This window comes from Acomys minous (genome assembly GCF_964271855.1).
Source record: "Acomys minous genome assembly, chromosome: 2".
Taxonomy (NCBI): domain Eukaryota; kingdom Metazoa; phylum Chordata; class Mammalia; order Rodentia; family Muridae; genus Acomys; species Acomys minous.
The window spans coordinates 19,336,453-19,349,872 of NC_140484.1; the positions used below are offsets into that span (position 1 = coordinate 19,336,453).

A 13,420-nucleotide genomic window follows, 5' to 3' on the forward strand; every position below is an offset into this window, starting at 1 on the left:
TTTTCAAAGTTCTAATGGCCTTCACAAGACAGAACAAACCATCTGATTTGCCCTTTTGTTTACAGTAAATTATGGCACCTCCTAAGAATTCACTTCTGCTTTAATTTACTGGGCACTTATATATGCCAAGTAAGAACCTGCCTCAGTGCTGTCTTAAAGGCAGGGTCTAATTTAGGCTCCATACCAACTAGATATGCCAAGTACCACAGCCCCTTTTACAGAATGTGGAAAAGATTTGCTAACTTGCTAAAACTGTTCAGCAATAGAACAGAAGGCTAGGACTTTAAACCTGAGGCCATCAAGTTCTGTTTGTCAGACTTGGAATGCCTCCTCTCTTTGTCCTACCTGTTCAGGTCTATCAGGCCTTTAAAAGGCTTCAATTTATAATTTTTGTTCTGCATCCCAGTTCTATGCTTTTAATAATGAGCATCACTCATTTCCTAAGCTGACATGTTTACTTGAACCAAGCAGATGTTGAGATTTAATTAGTTTAGCGGAATCTAATGGTAAAATCCTTCATTGTCACTTCAGATTGTGTGAAGTATGCTGTTGTAGTATAGATCTGTGTTAAGGTCTATTCATTGTATGAACAAGGCTAACTAAATCCCTTACATCCCCCAACATTCATGGTTTTACCTGAAGAGTCAAAGATCATAATAGTACCAAGAGTCCCATTAGTTAGCAAGTTACCCAAGGCTCTAGTGGTTATGTAGTAAGAATATGCTTAACCCTACTGAACTGTGCACTTGAAAAATGGTTAAGGGGACTGGATAGATGGCTTAGTGGTTGAGGATTAGAGAGGAATGAGAGAGTGGAGGGAGGGAGGGAGGGAGGGAGGGAGGGAGGGGGAGGGAGGGAAGGAGGGAAGAAAAGAAGGGAGGGGAGGGAGGGAGGGAGGAGAGAAAGAGAAAGGAAGAAAGGAGGCTCAAAGAAAAGAAAAATGGTTAAGAGCACTGGCTACTCTTCCAGATCCTTGGGTTCATTTCCCAGAACCTTGTAACCCTCTCTAACTCTAGTTTCAGAAGACCAGATGCCCTGTTCTGACATCTATAGCATTGAGTAGGCAAGTAGTGACAACATACACGAACACAAAACACTTATACACATAAATAAAATAGGAAAAAGTGACTAGGATGACAATTTTTCTACATTTTGAGATAGTCCAACTATATAGCCCCAATTAGCTTTAAACTCATGCTCTTCCTGCCTCCTACGTATTAGAGTTAAAAGAATACATTATCACACCTGGCTTAAACTTTTTAACTACAATTTAAAAAGCACTGCAGGGTGTTGGGAGGGAGGTGGCACTCATACAAGACACTTTGAAAACAGAGAATATGCTCAAGTTTCATTATGTATAAATCATCACACTGCTCTTGTGTAGGACCCAGTTCTGAATATACTTAAAAAGTTAATTTAGACTAAAACTGAATATAGCCTCTATTGTTATGTTTGTCTATGTTATGTCTGATTATTTAAGGTGGAATTAGCCTGCACCCAACAGAGAAACTATAGTAACTTAGAATAAAGACTATTTGATGTTTCTTGCAAAAGGACTATTTTACTTATAGTTCATAATAAACCTTAACACAGTGGACTAGTTTTGAACACAAGACATTGAAATCTATTTTAATTTTTTTTTCACTTAGAAAATACTGCACTGAGTAACCAGTTTCTAAGGCCTTATTATTCTATAAAGGGTTGCTACTTATTTACCAATATTCAAACAAATTTGTTTTTGTTTCACATTTAATAATGTATGAGATTCAATGAAAAAAAAAAACCTAAATGTCAAACACCCTCACTCCACAAATTAAAAACACAAGTGATCTTTTTAGTAAAACTTTTTTGAATGTTTAAATAAAGTGCTAAGCAATAACCAATAACCAATAGGAAGTATTCATAGATGCTTATAAAACCCTCAGACTTGGGGGTTAACTTTTTAAAAATACTGCACACAGATCAACTGAAGACCTAATGCATGGTAGGCAAAGGCTCACCACTGGGCCACAAGCTCAGCTCCAATCACTAAAGAGTTCTGACACATGTTTACTTTCTAGATTCTATGCGAACACTGACCAAGCAACGTGCATTTTCTTCTTTTACACTGTTTTGGCATTTATTTTTCACTAATCTCTAAAATCAATTGTCTACTTTAGCTGTAAACACAGCCTGAAGTTCATACTACCACATTTCACTCAAGCACACACAACAGAAAACGCAACAGCCTGTAAGCTGAGTAACAATTCTGTTACAGTGCTTACCTCTGGAAGCATATAATGACGACATGGGCTCTGATTATAAAGAGCAATTACCTATGGTGCCTAACTCAGTACAAGATCTAGCATTACATGATCTAGGCATGTCTTTAGAGATGAACATACATGTTTGGTGGAAAAATTCAGTATTAAAGAAAATACAACTCAGGCTATGCCATACCACTGCTGTCCCTGCATTTCCCTTACTCAACTCTTGTTCTGTTATTAGAGCATTTCTCTACTTCCCACACCTGTTAAGACACTGGAGTGCCTGAACTAACCCTCAGATATACGCATGGTCATCAGAGAACTTCTAGTGTCAAAGATGTCACTTTAGTTCAAAAGTCAAATCCAAGCTTGAAGACAGGGCATTGAAGCAAAGGTCACACATGAGCTGTTTGACTGAAGTCTTACCATACTGATCTGGCCAACAGTTTACAGCGGTTAGTGGTAAAAAATGGCAAGAAACAAGTCCTGAAATTTATGAATAATTAGGTTTCCAGTACATTCTACAAGTATGTCATAACAAGAAAGTGAAGCCAACAAATATCCGTATTACCAACCAAAAACCTTATTTTCACGAACGGCAGACTGAAAAGAGACATAGCTAAAAAGCCGATCTGTCTTAAGACAAAAAATTAACAGATCAACTTCACACAATAACACTATGAATATAAAATGTCTGCTTGCATTTAATTACGGTGTGAGGTTGAAAAAAAGCTTCCTGAAATATTTTGCTCATATTTCTAATCTTTAGCATCTATAATTCAGGCTCCTCTAACCGCTTTACAATATACACTTTATGTATACAGCTTTTGTACACCCTGGCTACCAAGCACTCAGCAGGTTATTGGCATCCTCTCAACAATGAGCAGCACTGCAACAACCGTAACTGGCTGACAGTGATGCTTTACTATTTGTGCCTCATGAGGAAACAAGTTTGGCAACCAATCCTACTGTGAAGTTTTATCCAAATTATGAAAAGCAGAAGATGGCATCATGAAACCCAAACTATCTTGGGCTAGCTTAAAAGATTAATTTTAGGTAAACAATTCAGTAAGGAAAACAGATGTGGGGACCAAGTCAGTTAGTACATAAAGGACAAAGTATTGTTTGCACTGGAATCCTGAGTGCAGCAGCATTTCTAATAATCTAAAAGGTTTTATCTGGAAAGTCAAAGAACAATCAACTCTGAATGCTATGTGCGCTTCATAGTACTCCTTTTTGTACTTTACTTTTTGTAAATTGCTTAAAAGCACTAAAATCTTCAGCAGCAAAGACCAAGCTTTAAAAACAGGTTTTCACAACAAAATTTATTAGAAGAATAGTGGTTTTTAAAGTCTAGCATCCAGTGAGAACTACCATACACCACATTACAGCTGGGAATGTTTCTCCAAAATGTCATGGTCAAATAATACAACGGAACCATTAAGTCTTACACATGCACAAGAGAACTAGTGCTTCTGACATACAATGCAAAAATAAAAATAAAATAAAATAAAATAAAAAGAAAAGGGGAACCACGTGGATTAAAATTTAAGTACTCATCACATACATTAAGACACAGCTTATTTTAGTCCAGTCAAAATCAGAACTGCATTAAAATTTTAATGTAGTGCAATCAAACCCAAAAACTTAATTTGTGATCATAAGTGCTCTACTACATAAACAAATGATTACAGCAAGAACAAAAAGTTCAAATCACACAGTACAAAAATCTGTAAATAAATATAAACTACAGTACAAGAGAAATATTAAATTATACAATTCCGTCAAACTGTAAACAGTATATTGAAATGAGGTCCATAGAGTAAAGGGGGTTCCTGTTTTGTTGCATGACACTGAACTTCTAGAAATCTGAAAAATGCCATTTTCCATGTCTTCAAAGGCCATGGGTTTTAGAGTTTCTTTCAGATTAAGATAGCAAATACTAAAGCTGAGGGATGACTGACTCTGTTAACCACAGGCAGCACCGTGGAAAACAGTGTTTAAAAAGCAAGCCGCCACCAGAAAGAGCTTGAGGTCTTTGAGGCTGTAAATATACTGGATAAAACTTCCTGCTGATTGCAGACCTAGACCTCTGTTCATTTTTTTTTTTTTGACATTTTACATACTTAATGTTAAAATACCAACTTTGGCAGAATCACTACTGATAAACTCAAAGCACTTACAGCCCAATGGTTCCATCACAGTGGCCAGTGCACAGATTCTCTGAAGACATTGCATAAATAGAATGTAGAGGTCAGACACCCAAGGACCAGTGCTTGAATTTAGTAGTAGTTATGATGAAGAAACAAAAGCCGTATCAAGGAGGAACTGCGTCTGTTACGGTTTACAGAAGCAGCTAGGAATGTCACTTATTTTCATTGTGCTGGCTATTAGTGGCATTTAAAAATATACAGCTTAAGAGTGTGTCTATGTGGTGGCTATACATGTATGCATGTTTAAAAAAATACACTGTTAACAGGAACCCCCGTATTATCTGCTCAGTAGTTATAACTGAATCTACAGAATGCCACTATAGGAGTGTGAGGCACCATGTGCTGGAAAGTTATGCAGCTTTAAAATCTGTTTGGCTGAGTTATACCTGGATACCTGAACTGAGTTTTTAAGTTGACATTCATCAAAGATGTGCTACCAGCACGTTGAAATAAAAGCAAAACAGAAAAATACAAGTCACTGTTAGGTTTAAGAATAGCATCAAAGTACCTGAATTGAGTGAGAAAAGTGTGAAAACTGTCCCTGAGGGTTTTTAAACAGTGTGTACAAGTTGATTTCTAAAAACATTAGCTTTATTTAACAGTGTGGACTGATAAATACCAATGTCTGACAGTTTAAAGTGGAGGTCATAAAGAATTATACGCAAATGCTCCAATGTATAGTTTATGCATTTCCCCCCCCCACAGCAGCAACAAGCCACTGTTAAGTACACATCCCATCAGAACAAGCACACGTGGGAGTCAGATAAAGGTTTCCTTTTCTTTTTTTTTTTTCCTCTTTTTTTTTTTTTGACAGCACAGCATTTCAATATCCAATGACTATATATCTCTCCTAGATCAGAATGTAACTAATTTTGACTAGCAATATAGGATTAGACTTTTAATCAAACACTTCGCTATTACATACTAAGATTCCTTAAACTCACTAATGCTGGTAATACTAACCTAGTTAATCAACCCCCCTTGGTTTTAGAAATATACCCTTCCACAACTTAAAACCATTAAGATTCATATCAGTCCTCTGATGTAAAAAGCATGTCAGTGAATTAGTATTAAAAATTTACACAGTAAAAAGGCTTGAATTTCAGCCAAAGATTCTAAATACTGCTCATTCCCTGAAGACTTAACGGGGAGAGGATCTCTACCCACTTCCTTAGTGACTTATGTTTCTAAAATGGTCTGATAACACATTTCATTTGGGGAATTTCCCCCTCACTTTCTCTCAAATTCCAAATTCCTAAGCCAGAAAAGCTTAAATGAAATGGGGAAAATGAGGCAATTACTTAGAATTACTAGAAAGGTACAAAATGTTGTCTTTTGTTAAAATAACATTTATATAAATGTGATTTGACCCCATATCTTGTAGTTATGGTTTCTAAAATAATCATCCTAAAACTTACAGTACCTAAGACTCTGAAGATAAATTAAGACTTTAGTGTTTTAACAGAAAAGTGCTGAATTATCCCTTTCTAGAACTTTAAACATTTGGAAGTGCTTTCCTAACAACAGTGAGGTTTGCTATATACCCTTCCACCAAGCAGGAAGAAGTCACCCGGATCAAAGATTTTGAGGAGTGTAGCACTGGTTATTTACCAAATAGGAATCGTTTTGTTCATTCTGTGGGGGTAAAAATATTCTAGACTGAAATTCTATTTGGCTACCGAATGTTAAAATCCCTGCTCTACTGTGTCAGTATCCTGTGTCCAACTACTCCCAGCCCCCACCCCCACCCCTCACACACTATCCACTGAGAATCTAATCTCCAGAGAGATTTAAATGTATGTTTTCAGGACATACCTGAGAAAGGGCGCGATTATGCAGAACAAGGAACCCAAGACTGCAGTAATACTGGTTACAGGCTCGCTCACAAATTGTTTTTCAAGACAAATCTAAGAAGTTTAAGAGGTATGAATCTTCAAATGTCTCGCTGCTCTAGACTATTTATTTGGTATGTGTGGGGTCATTTCCAGTGTTGAAAATATCTTGAGCCTGTTCAATGACAGGTCAAGGAGTAAAGAGTTCATTTTCACATTCAAAATGAATATTTGCTACAACCAATAAATCTATGGTTTACTAAAAGTGCTTGCTTTTCATGTTTTACGGATACAGCTCTACATGAACTGGGAATATTAAAGTTACCTCCCAAATAATTGTAAAATTAACTCATGTTTACTGTCTGCCATATAAACATTAGCTTTAATTCTCAAAGTTTTATAAAATTTCCTATCAAATGCACATAATCAAATCTTAATACCATGTCTTGAGATCCATTTAGTTTATTTAATACAGCTGGGGGCAGTTGATCTGTATCTGTTTCTCTAAAGTTTACACCTGCTCCAAAATCCTTTGTAGCACTTACAACACTCAGCCAGTGTTGTGCCACAGGGCTAATGTTTGCTTCCTTAAAAGGTAAATTCAAAAGTTGGAATAAAAGAGGATATGGAAAGAATTTCCTCTACTCCTTTGTCACCATATTCACAAATCTTCAAGTCTCAAGAACAGAATTAATCCAAAATAAAGAGTATGGAGGTCTGCGTTCCTTGTACCACACGTGTGTGTGTGTGTGTGTGTGTGTGTGTGTGTGTATTCTTTATCAGTAGATTATAAAAAACAAACAAAACAAAACAAACAAAAAAAAACTCCAAAAAACCAAAACCTATATAGTTCAATAGTCTCCTAAATGGATTATTTGGCTAAAGCCATCAAGCTTTGAATAATACTGGATTGACCAGCATATTAATGATAATTTTATTCTAATAGAAAGGGAACAAGGAAAACAATATGTGACATCTTCCATCTTCCTGAAGGCCACAATTTAACCTGTAACTTTCAATCTGCTCATCAAATATTAAGTGGGCAATATAACCTATTGTCATATTCGTTCACCAATGACAGCAACCTGAATAGAAAACAGAATGGAGATGTGAAAACAATCTCAAGCATTTGGTTAAATTAGACTTCCAGAATCAAAAATCTGTTTCAAAATGAAAGCTACTGAGATATAATAGTTGTTAATGGAACACAAGCTTGTCATACACACACTTTGACGGCTCAAAATAATTTCAGGTTCTGACACTGAACTGACAATGTTTTATGAAAATGACCAAATAAATCTGAGCTTCATCATCATAGGGCAATAAAATGTAAAGTGATCACAAAAGGCTTAGAACCAGGTCTGGCAACATGTGCTTACTTGGGATAGGCAAAGAACATACTAGCAGCTCAGCGGCTGCCATGTACTGCCTAATGACAGAAGGTAGTTAGGATATGGGTTGTAGCAGGTAGTCACTTCTAGTCTGATTTAAGAGTTTTCTCCAGAAACCTGGGAACTAAACACCCATTTGTGCCACTTAAGGTTTTGCTATCTGATCCCATACAGCTCATTTTAGAGCTAAGGTAAAACACTTGGGAATAGAATGCCAATTGGTTGAGGTAATGATTTACGTAAGATAACCAGAGTTCTAAAGCACTTCAATGTTTTAAAGTAAAACTGTACCAAATAAAGCTAATACACACTTCACACCTCTGAGCTTGCTCACCAGCACTGAACAGTAATTAACTTCACATAAGGACCCTACTATTACACAAAGCCTTGCTCATATTCATGATCTGCTGTAGCAACGGTTTATCAAGCAACATCTAAACTTCAGAATAACAACAAACTTATATTAAAAAGTATTATACACAAATATAAATATTTTTTCCTGAAAAAGAGACCTTGTCCTTCATGGTATGTGGGGACCAGAATAAAAGTGTATAGCTCATCACAATATAATCCAGTCATTTCAAAGCCTACTGAACAAAGTAAAATTAATACACTATATTAGGTCATGCGTGCTGATTCTGCTCTCTCAGAATTAAGAACGCTAATAATAAAATGCCATCCCAACTATAACTCACCTAGAACTGTTTAGTGTTTTTTATTTCACAGTACTATAGCTTATCTACCGTGTGATGTCAATGTCCTCTCACTAAAAAGCAAGGACTTATTTTAAATATATCATTTCCTACAATTAATTCAAATAATGGTATGTAATTTGAATAATGTCATCATTCACTTTACTAGAAAATATGAGAAAAAAGGCTTTTGTGACAGGCAGTTGTGAACTATACTCTCCCATACCACAAAAATGGTCAACTGTTGTCTGGGCCACGCAAAACTCTGATTAGCAGAAATTAAGCATGCAAGTAGGTCAATCGCCATCACACATTTATGAGGACGTCTCCAACCTAGAAAATCTACACTGAAAGTGCCATACAGCATAGTGGCAAATCAAGAGAGAAATCAACTATTAAGAGATCACTGTGGTATGAGGACTGACAGCCACCTCCGAGAAATATGCAGTATAATGGAACTCTGAACACAAAGTTTAACAATAAAAGTGCACCTGAATATTACAAACTAACTTTACAAACCTACAATAAGGTAAAATATATATCTTTTGAAATATTCAGCAGCTTTTGTCTTTTTTTAAGTTTTTTTTTTTCTTGAGAGGCTCATGAATTTTAAAAGGGACCACTAGCTAACTTCAATCATGCTTCACAAAACAATAATGGCTATTTTATATTGCAGTTACCAATGTAATGCAATTAGTGCTTTAAAACAATCTACACTCAAAGAAAACAACACAATAGCAAAGGAAAGGAAGAAAGAAAGAAAGAGAGAAACCAGCCAACCAACCAACCTTTGGAGAAAATATGCTCATTCAAAAGCTTCTTGGAAAAGAAAATTTACCTGAATATCAAGTCATGACTGATCTCAAGTGTAATGTTAAAAAGCTTCACAGACATGAATATTACAATCTTCAGGTCTCAGGACTTTACTCTGAGAAGTTTAGAGTTTGGTTTGTTTTTAAAATTCACTTTCTAACCAAAACAAATATTAGAAGTACTCAATTTTCACTATGTACAGCTCTCAGCCTACAGTCTGAAATGACACAAGTTCTCTTATTTAAACTGCAGCATTAAAGGGTAGGCACACCATTCTTCTGCTGCTCGATTGTCATCCACTGAAACACACATAGAAAATATTTATATTAGTAAGATGATCACTCCCATTACACTACGATGACAAAAGTTACATAACTCAACTCATACATCACTACAAACTACCACAAGGACTAAACCTCTCTGAAGAGTGAAAGTACAAAAGTTCAACTTTTAGGGCCAGATTTTTAGATGGGCCTTTAATGATGTCTTTCTGAAAGGGAATGAAAGCACAATTTAATTTCTCAAAGGATCTTTTTGCAGCAATTTTGGGCTACTGAGTACCCCAAGCACTGCACAAAAAGGAACCATGCCTGCAATTAATTCTGTGCTAACAAACTGAGAGGGAACAAAGGAGGTTTCCCTTCATAAGCTTAGCCTTTTGCTTTCAGCAAACCTCACACAACTTCCTTCAATTGCAGATGAAAATCATGCACCTCATATTGTATTTTTATTGCAACTTCCAGCTAGGCTAGGAAATATTGCAGTCACATTAATACTAACAAACTCTGTTGAGACTAAAAGGCCGAGAAACAGGCAGTCATCCACAGATTAAATTTCTTTACAAAATAACCAAATCAAAAGAGAAATCCACACCCGACCTATGTCAAACTGAACAATGCCTTAATTTTAACAGCAGCAATGGTGTGCCTAACCTTTGAACACACAGGTGGCAAGTGAAATCTTTTCCCTAATTAAATTAATGGGTCCAAAGTTCACAGTCAGGAATTTGTGCATGAGGCCTATTCTGGACGTATTCCTACTACTTTTCAAGTTGTTAGTATTCTCCTGAAATCACCAATTTTAACCTAATGAACACTGAATGCTTATTTTACTTAATCAGAAATGCCAATGAATTTGGAGTTTGGCTAAGCATTTAGAAGGGCCTGATCATCTTTCTCAGCAGACTAGCATACAGGGTTTAAGCGGTGTGGATTTTGCTTTGCACAAAATAGTAATTTTAACCTGATCATAGTAAGAGATTAAATTCCACTGACTTTACTAATCAGGAATTCTTGCAGTTACCTGTCAAAAATAAATCTTCCAAACTTAAATTACTGCAATTTCATGTGTCCATCTCACACAAAGCTTAAGACGTTCTTTAAGGAGTGCTTACACAAACATGATCGGAAAAGGGCCTGAAATGTGTGCTAAACAACCAGAAAAGGTCAAGAAGGGGAGAGTGTGTAGGATGCCCTAAGAGTAAGGGGGGGGAAAAAGTTCAGCTAAACAAAATTAACTAAAATCTAAAATGCAGCCTTTCCCAATCTTGTAGCAGTGTCTGAATCAGCTAAGAACAGAAACTACAGTGAACAAAACTACCAGTTGAACTATTAGCAGAATTAACATGCAACCTAATCAATCATATTAGGTCACTGTGGGATTGTGATTTTTCTTCTTACCAAAAACTTAGATCCTTCATCTATGGAGAAATTATCAAGGCTGAAAAATCTTAAGCATCAGTTTAGCTATGCTGTAAGAACTAATACACATTGCTTTATCTTTTCTGATTCCCAAGAAGCACAGCTTAGACATCCTACAACTAATGGCTGAAACAGTACTCAAGTTGTTGGTTAGTACACGATCACATCTACAAAACCACTGAAAAAGAAAGAAAGCAAGAGTTGCTAAAATGAGGCATCCTCCATTGTTTATGAAATGTACCCTGACTGCTCCTGAGTAAGAAGGGAGCGCGTCCTCCATGAGATAAGGCTATAATCTCACTTGGTGGTGAGAGCAAATTCTACCCTTAGAAAATCTCAAATGAAATTACAGCAAAGGTAGTGTCCCAAACAGTGAACTGAATGAAACATTTTGAAGGTAGTGTGTGCACATCTCTACTGCCTCCCCTCTGGGTGAGCACTAAGACATTGCTAATTTAGTCGGTAAATTTAATGATGAAAATAAAATGATAAAGCATAATTATAAATGACCCAAGTATTTATCGAGTAACCAAATTTCTTAGAGTCAAAGGTTCATCATTTGTGTTTTTGTTTTGTTTTGTTTAGTTTAACCCTTCAATTAGTTGAATCATGTAAGAAAAATGTGAACATATATGTAAGGCTTTCCAATCTGTAATGATAAATAAAGCTCCCAGTATGACAGAGGTAATTTCTAAAGGGGACTGTTTTTTCCTTCTTCATCATCATCATCCTCTTCTTTTTCTTTTTTAAAGTAAAGGCAAACATAACTTAAGGGGTTAAAAGAAAGAAAATAAAGAAAATCATGCATGCGCTACAGGCAAGGAGTCCACTTCCATGTATCTGGTCTTTGTGAGGTAACTCAATTCTCTGTGTAGAGAAACATGCAAAAGGCCAAACAATATTCCGAGCCATACTGCACATGAAAATTTAAAATATGCAACATTCAGAATGCACCTTTCACCTCTGTGAACAAGTCAATGCAAAACCTGCAGAGGCAAGTGTCACAGTAATGAAGTCAGGTGCAGCAGTGACAGCTGAACAATGATGCAGTAGTGCTCACCCAGTTTGTACAGTAATTGGCACTCTACAAGATTCCTACTCAGTTTTTGATTCATTTGCACTTTGTGCTGCCTCTCCCTGGGGATCTAATTCAATCTTTACAGAAACATCTGGCCCCTCCGACCTCATTAATTTCATCTTTTTCTTTGGAGGGTTTTTCAAAGTGCCCAGCCTCTCCTTTACTTTGTACTCCAATGTACTGTGGGGAATCCCATAAATACTCTGAGCTTTGGAAACACTCATTTTTCCACTCATAACCACAGAGATGGCTTCCTCCAGTATTTCACTGTTGTACTGTCTGTAACGCCCTCTTTTCTTCCGAGGCTGCTTGGAGCCAGGGTCTCCTTCTTGATCCGATGTGGGATATGGCTGTCCAGAGGTAGACTGCTCAGCATCTGAGCCCCAAGAATCAGGTCCAGCATCTAACATGCTTTTTCTATTTTGTTTTGGAAGAATAGCCCTTAATTTTTTACTAAGCGCGCTCTCCGTTTGTGAACCCATTACCAAAGAGCTATAGCTGTACTGATCACCAGTGCGAGACTCCCAAGAAAGATCCATTCCTCGAACTTGTGGTATCTTTAAATCTACAGGAGATGAATGGCTCATGTCCCTTTTTCCATCTTGTTTTGTTTGATGTGCCATTTTTGGAAAGGCAGAGTTTTCTGCAAGAAAAGGAAGGTCACTGATGTTGCTGAGTGCACCATTTCCCCTGAACTTCATACGGTTGAGGTTGAATTCATAATGAGGTTTTGCCCAAGAGGCTTCCCTGGATAATATTAAATGTTGTCCATGATTCTGTAATCCAGACGGCCCAAGACTGGTAGCTGTGGACAACTGATTTCTGCTCAGTAGTTCTTCACTAATCTGCAGGGATCGAGCCAGTGGAACTTTGAGTGATGTGGAGTGTCCAAAACCTTCCCTGGTTCCATCCTGTAAGCTTCTTGGAGGTACCCCATCACCACTCCGAAGTCCATCTGGGCGGTACTGGCTGGGTCTCCCAGGTCGCCTAATTGGATGGAAGGAAACTGATGTGAGCAGGACTTGCACAGGAAGGGAGGGGCGGGTGAGGGGACCACTCCTTTATTAGAAGGCCTTGCTTGGGTAACATCACTTTGTGTTATTTATTTATTTTTCTCTAAAATTAAAAAAAAGCATGGTCTCAGCAGTTAGTTTAAAAACTTGATCACAAAAAGGGAAAAAAAGGAAAAAAGACAAAAAACAAAACGAAATAAACAATAACAAAAAAAACCTAGGAAGTATTTTTTTGGTTGTTTTTTTTTTTTGGTTTTTTTTTTTTTTTTTTTTTTTTTTTGGGCAAAGAAAAATTAAACCTGTTGGCAGTCTCTGGTTGGGTTCACAAATTTTCGGAGAAAAAGTTTCGCGCAACTGTTTGAAAATAGCACCTTAACCATTAATTACAAAGTAATCATTAGTGTCTCCATTATCTATACAGAATTGTTTACCAATGTGACGT

At 36.8% G+C, this 13,420-nt stretch overlaps 1 protein-coding gene across 6 annotated transcripts in view; it reads right to left on the reverse strand.

Annotated features, from left to right (window-relative positions):
* The window catches only part of LCOR (ligand dependent nuclear receptor corepressor), a 130,975-nt gene that overhangs the window by 19,197 nt on the left and 98,358 nt on the right, over nucleotides 1-13,420 (reverse strand). Inside the window, exon 8 of one of the 6 annotated variants that reach the window (XM_084772560.1) lies at nucleotides 3,552-12,952. The exons of the other annotated variants lie outside the window; for them this stretch is intronic. Coding sequence (XP_084628686.1) covers nucleotides 11,983-12,952 — 970 coding nt within the window. The 3' untranslated portion in view covers nucleotides 3,552-11,982. Of the gene's footprint in view, nucleotides 1-3,551; nucleotides 12,953-13,420 lie in introns of those variants that run through there. 6 annotated transcript variants of the gene reach the window in all.